General features: G+C 40.0%; 1 protein-coding gene across 1 annotated transcript in view; it reads right to left on the bottom strand.

The window, feature by feature from the left end:
• Positions 1 to 6,579, bottom strand: part of SPICE1 (spindle and centriole associated protein 1) — a 67,192-nt gene that overhangs the window by 29,409 nt on the left and 31,204 nt on the right. Inside the window, exon 7 of the mRNA XM_008055470.2 lies at positions 5,236 to 5,345. Coding sequence (XP_008053661.1) covers positions 5,236 to 5,345 — 110 coding nt within the window. The remainder of the gene's footprint in view (positions 1 to 5,235; positions 5,346 to 6,579) is intronic.

Here is a 6,579-nt window from a genome sequence, read left to right as displayed (position 1 = left end):
AATCACCAACATCATTCTTCTCAGACCTGGAAATGACAATACAGAAATTCATATGGAAACATAAAAGACCATGAATAGCCAAAACAATCCTTAGAAACAAAACAAAACAAAACAAAACAAGAGGAGGCATCATTCTTCCAGACTTCAAACTCCACTATAAAGCTACAATAATCAAAACAGCCTGGTATTGGTACAAGAATAGGCATATAGACCAATGGAACGGGATTCAATTTTTCAACCAACTCCTCTTCAACAAAGCCTCCACCAACAACCAATGGGGAGACGAGAACCTAGTCAGTAAATGTGCTTGGAAAACTGGCTGACCAACTCTAAATGGATCTAAGACCTAAATGTAAAACCTCAAACTATAAGAATCTTAGAAGAAAATGTAAGAAACACCCTTATGGAATTAGAACAGGCAACCAATTCCTGATCAACTCTCCAAAAGTGAATGCCATAAAAGATAAGATAGACAAGTGGGACCTCAAACTGAAAAGCTTCTGCAAAGCAAAAGAAACCATCAAGAGATTGGGGAAACAGCCCAAGGACCATCATGAGATTGGGGAAACAGCCCAAGGGAAAAAATATCTGCCAACTGTAAATCTGACAAAGACCTAACATTCAGGATCTACAGAGAACTCAAACATGCTGAAAGGAAAACAAACAAACAACCCTATTTTTAAAAGGGGAAAAGATATGAATAGACACTTCTCAGAAGACATATTAGCAGTCAACAGATACATGAAAAAATGCCCCGCCTTACTAGTCATCAATAAAATGCAAATTAAAACCACACTGAGATACCAGCTAGTTCCAGACAGGATGGTCATTATCAATAACTCAAAAAACAACAGATGCTGGAGAGAATGTGAGGAAAAGGGAACACTTCTACACTTTCGTTGGGAATGTAAACCAGTACAACCTCTGTGGAAAACAGTGTGATGATTTCCAAAAAAATCTGAAAAAAAAAACCAAAAAACAACTTTCCATACAACCCAGCAATCCCCTTCCGGGAATGAACCCAGAGGAATGCAAATCACTCTATAAAAAAGATAACTACACACACGTTTATTGCAGCACTATTCACAATAGCAAAACCATGGAACCAATCGTGCCGCTCATCAAAAGTGGACTGAATAAAGAAAATGTGCCACATTTATAAGATGAAAGATCATGCCACCATAAAGAAAAAAAAATTATAAACTTTGCAGCAACCTGGATGGAATTAGAGTCCATAATACTCAGTGATTTATCACAAAGATCTGAGTACCACATGTACTCACTCTTAAGTGGACCCTGAACATTTATCATAATACTATAAGAAAGGGATTGGCAGTAATGGGACACTGCGGGGTGGGGCACATAACATCAATTAGGGTACCCACACTTTACCTGTATAATGACCATGTATGTATTTAACTCTGAATTGTACTGCACATTTTTAAAAGTAAAAAGAAAGGAAGGAAGGAAGGAGGGAGGGAGAGAGGGAGGAAGAAAGGGAAGGAAGGGAGGGAGGAAGGAAAGAAGGATGTTGTAATTACACTCCTACACAAGTTGGGCAAATAAATTCATATCAGTCTGAAACTCACATTACTGTCTCTAATATATACTCCTTAAGAGTGAGGTTTCGGCCGGCTCGGTGGCTCAGCCTGTAATCCCAGCACTTTGGGAGGCTGAAGCGAGTGGATTGCCTGAGCCCGTGGATTTGAGACCAGCCCGGGCAACTTGGCGAGACCTCATCGCTACAATAAATCAAAAAATTAGCTGGGTGTGGTAGCACACACCTGTAGTTCCGGCTCAGGAAGGAAGGATCCCCAGAGCCCAGCAGGTCAACTGCACTCCATCCTAGGCAACGGAGTGAGACTTCAACTCAAAAAAAAAAAAGAGTGAGGTCTCATGAAATAATAACAACAACAACAAAAACAATACAGTAAGCCGGGATCGGTGGCTCAGCCTGTAATCCTGCGCCTTTGGGAGGCTGAGTTGAGTGGATTGCCTGAGCCTGCGGGTTCGAGACCCGCCTGGGCAGCGAGACCTCATCTCTACAATAAACCAAAAAAATCAGCCGGGCGTGGAAGCACATGCCTGTAATTCCGGCTACTTGGAAGGCTGAGGCGGAAGGATCGCTGGAGCCCAGCAGGTCGAGGCTAGGGTGGCTGGGAGCGGCCACTGCACTCCAGTCTGGGCGACAGAGTGAGACTCCAACTCAAAAAAATAATAATAATAATAATAATACAGTATTGTCTATTGTAGGCTGGAAAAGACCCCCCCCACACACACCTACAACCTAATCCCTGGAATGTTGCCTTATCTGACTATAAAGGGACTTTGCAGATGTGATTAAGTTAAGGATATTGAGATGGGAAGATGACTCTGGTTTATCTGGGTAAGCCCTAAATGCAAATCATGTGTATCCTTATATGAGGGAGGCTCTTTTGTTTTGCTATAAAAATGAAAAACAATTTCAAGAAATGTATAAATAGCTATGGGGTAATTTCCAAAATACATTTTTTAAGTAATAATTAAAAAAAAAAAAGCCATGGTACGCTCTCTTTTATGTAGAAGAGAAAATAAGATGTATCTGCTCACATTTATAAGAAGAAACACAGGAAGAATAAACCGAAATCTAATGAAATTGGGTTACCTACAAAGATAAGGGTTGATGGGAACTGGTTAGAAGGAATAGGGAATGGGTGACACTACTCTGAAAATACCTTTTAGTATACAGAAGTCCCCAACATACGAACAAGTTCGGTTCTAAAAGTACGTGCATGAGTTCATTTATTGTAAGTCCAACAAAGTTAGCTTAGATACCCAACTAACACAACTGACTATATGGTACTGTAGGTATTTAACAGGCTATACTGACACCTGGTGGAGAGAAATGATACATTAAGAAAATGCATATGTGCATGGTTAAGGTTTGGAACTTGAAGGCATGTATGTAGGGGAGTTACTGTAGTTTTATCAAAAAGGTAGAGGGAAAAATCTAAAGTGTATACAAACAGAAACAAATAAACCTAATTATATTTCAAATAAGTACAATAACCTTTAAAATGCTGCAAACAAATCTTGAACTCTACTTAGTAGGTTTATTTCTGTAGTGGCATGGGAGCAACAATTCCAAAACTGCTTTCTATGTACTGCAGGACTGAATATGAATAACTATATGTGTAATGTTTGAAGACATGATTCTCAGTGTAGGAGAATACAAATATAGAATGGAAGAAAGCTAAGAAAAATCCAATAGTGCTAAATGGACTTGGAGGCATAAATATAAATTCTTGATTTATAGCTAAATAGACAGAGAAATATATATTAATATGTATATATGCAAATGTATATGACTATAGGTAGATGTGCTCATATGTGTGTGTCTGCTTAAAGGGTCTAAAAGCAATGCATGTCATGTACAATAAATAATCTAATACTTAGATCTTGATTTCTAAACACTCTTCTTCAATGAGATGAACCAGAGCTTCTTGAAGAAATGACTGATTCCAGAGAATGGGAAGGGTAAGTATAAAACCCATGTTGTGCCAGAAATTAAATGCTTAAAAAAAACCATGTTGGAATGACTTGAAGAAGCTTTTATTTACTAAATCTGTGACAAATGAACATCAAAATAAATACAAGAAAAATAGATTAAAACTCATTAAAGGAATCTGGCAAATTCACTTTAACCAGAAGAGGAAAGTTAACAACATCAATAAAGAAATCAATGGTATCACTGCCTCTTGATATGATGCACTGAGAAGGACTTAGAGGTATTTCTGAGGCACTTCAAAACTACTTCGCCCAAAATGTGTAACTGAGTCCAATAATGATGAAATACCAGACAAAGCCAAATTAGAGGAAACTCTAGAAAATAACTGCTCTGTACTTCAAAACTACAAAAAATGTCATGAAAGACAAAGAAACATGTGAAAGACATGGAAACTCAATGCATGTAATCATGACTGGTTCTTCGATCATATAAAAAAACATAAATACAGGCTGGGCGTGGTGGCTCAAACCTGTAATCCCAGCACTTTGGGAGGCCGAGGTGAGGGACTGCCTGAGCCCATGGGTTCGAGAACAGCCCAGGTGACTTTGCAAGACTTCATCTCTACAATAAATAAAAAAATTAGACCAGCATGGTAGCATGTGCCTGTAGTTCCAATTACTTGGAAGGCTGAGGCAGAAGGATTGCCTGAGCTCCGCAGCTAGACACTGGGGTGGCTGTGAGTGTGCCACTGCACTCCAGTCTGGGAGACAGAGTGAGACTCCAACTTAAAACAAAACAAAACAAAACAAAACACGTAAATAATATTAGGATAATTGGAGAAATCTAAATAAGGTCTGCAGATTAGATAATAGTACCAAAGCAATGTAATTTCTTGATTGTGATCATTGTATTGTAATTCTGTGTAAATGAATGCTCTTGTTCTTAGGAATCACACTCTGAAATATTTAGGGATAAAGGAACATGAAGTATACAGCGTACTCCCAAATGACTCTTTTTTTCGTTTTGTTTTGTTTTTTGGTCTTTTTTTTTTTTGAGTTGGAGTCTCACTCTGTCACCCAGACTGGAGTGCAGTGGCCGCTCCCAGCCACCGCAGCCTCGACCTGCTGGGCTCCGGCGATCCTTCCGCCTCAGCCTTCCGAGTAGCTGGAACTACAAGCGTGCGCTACCATGCCTGGCAAATTTTTTTATTTATTGTAGAGATGAGGTCTCCCCAAGTTCGCGGGTCACAAACCCGCGGGCTCAGGCAATCCACTCACCTCAGTTTCCAAAAGGCGCGGGATTACAGGCTGAGCCACCGAGCCCGGCTCCAAATGACTCTTTAAAAGTGTATGAGAGTGTGAGTGTGAGTGTGACTCTGTGTGTGTGTGTGTGTGTGTGTGTGTGTGTGTGTGTGTGTGTGTGTGTGTGTGTGTGTACTCAGGAAAAGAGAAAAAGCAAATGCGGGAAATGTTAACAATTGGTGAATCTGAGTAAAGACTGTATAAGAGCTTTGTATACTATTCTTACCTTTTTTGAAATTATATCAAAGTAACAAATTTTTAAAAATAATCTCCTAATAAAAAAGATAATACAATAAACAAACATTTGAAATAGGCTTGGAAAAAAGGTGAGAGTTAGGCAACCCCTTTGGATCCTCTCCCACTTTTCTGTCCTCTCGATAAATTCTGCTTTCTCACTAAAAATAAGAAAAGGTGAGAGTTGTAAATATTGATGCCATATATACATACCTGTCTGTATTCGTGTTAGACTGAGAGTTTAGAGAGTTATCTAACTCATTCTCGCTTTCTTCTGACTGGCTATCAACAGTTCCTTCTTCATCATCTACTTCATTAAGAGCCTATCTCAACAGAACAATAAAAATAACACAGGTTGGCTATGTATACACTCATTCTTTCTTTCTTTCTGTCACAACACAAGAAAGACCCCTTCTCCTAAGGCCCTTTACATGTCTTTTAAAGTCCAAACCCTTTAATGTCCTTCCACTCCATCAACTGTCCTTTCTCTCTCCTGTATTTTCAACCTCTCTCTCTACTAGCTTCAGTTCATAAGCATTTATTTATTTTATTTATTTTTGAGTTGGAGTCTCACTCTGTCGCCCAGACTAGAGTGCAGTGGCCGCTCCCAGACACCGCAGCCTGGACCTGCTGGGCTCCGGCGATCCTTCCGCCTCAGCCTTCCAAGTTACTGGAACTACAGGCGCGCGCTACCACGCCCGGCTAATTTTTTGATTTACTGTAGAGATGAGGTCTCGCCAAGTTGCCCAGACGAGTCTCAAACCCACGGGCTCAGGCAATCCACTCACCTCAGCCTCCCAAAGCGCGGGATTACAGGCTGAGCCACCGAGCCCAGCTGTTTCATAAACATTTAAATGTCAGCAAGTCTTTCTCATCTTAACCTGACCCTACACTTACCTTTAGCTACTATCTTTTCTCTTTCACCACCAAACTTTGAAAAAGCTGTTTTCCACTTCTCATTCACCTTGCTCTGCAACTTGGCTCCTGCCCTACCACTCCCCTCAAAGTTCTCTCTACAAGGTCAACATCAAGATACTTTTTCCCATATCAAATGGATATTTCTGTCTTGCTTCCCCTTACTTTTCCAACTCAACAGACTATAACAATTTCTCATTTCTTTCCTTTAAAATCTTCTTGATATACTCTTCCTTAACTTTCATGATACTGTATTTTCTTATATTTTCTTTTATTCTTCTGGCCACTTCTTCCTAATCTCCTTCATTGGTTCTTTTATTTTATTTTATTAAGTTGGGTTCTCACTCTGTTGTCCAGGCTGGAGTGCAGTGGCACAATCATGGCTCACTGCAGCCTTGACCTCCTGTGTGGTCCTTACACCTGTGCCTCCCAAATAGCTAGGACTACAGGTACATACCACCACACACCCAGCTAATTTTTTAATTTTTTGTAGACATGATATCTCACTATGTTGCCCAGGTTGGTCTCAAAACTCAAGCAATCTTCCCTTCTCAGTCACCAAAAGTGCTGAGCTAGGGAGTTCTTTTTTTTTTTTTGAGTTGGAGTCTCACTCTGTCACCCAGACTAAAGTGCAGCGGCCGC

Source organism: Carlito syrichta, unplaced genomic scaffold, assembly GCF_000164805.1.
Source record: "Carlito syrichta isolate Samal-C Ts95f unplaced genomic scaffold, Tarsius_syrichta-2.0.1 Scaffold301859, whole genome shotgun sequence".
Lineage (NCBI taxonomy): Eukaryota > Metazoa > Chordata > Mammalia > Primates > Tarsiidae > Carlito > Carlito syrichta.
The sequence above is the reverse complement of the archived record's forward strand: the minus strand, read 5'-3'. Positions and strand labels throughout refer to the sequence as shown.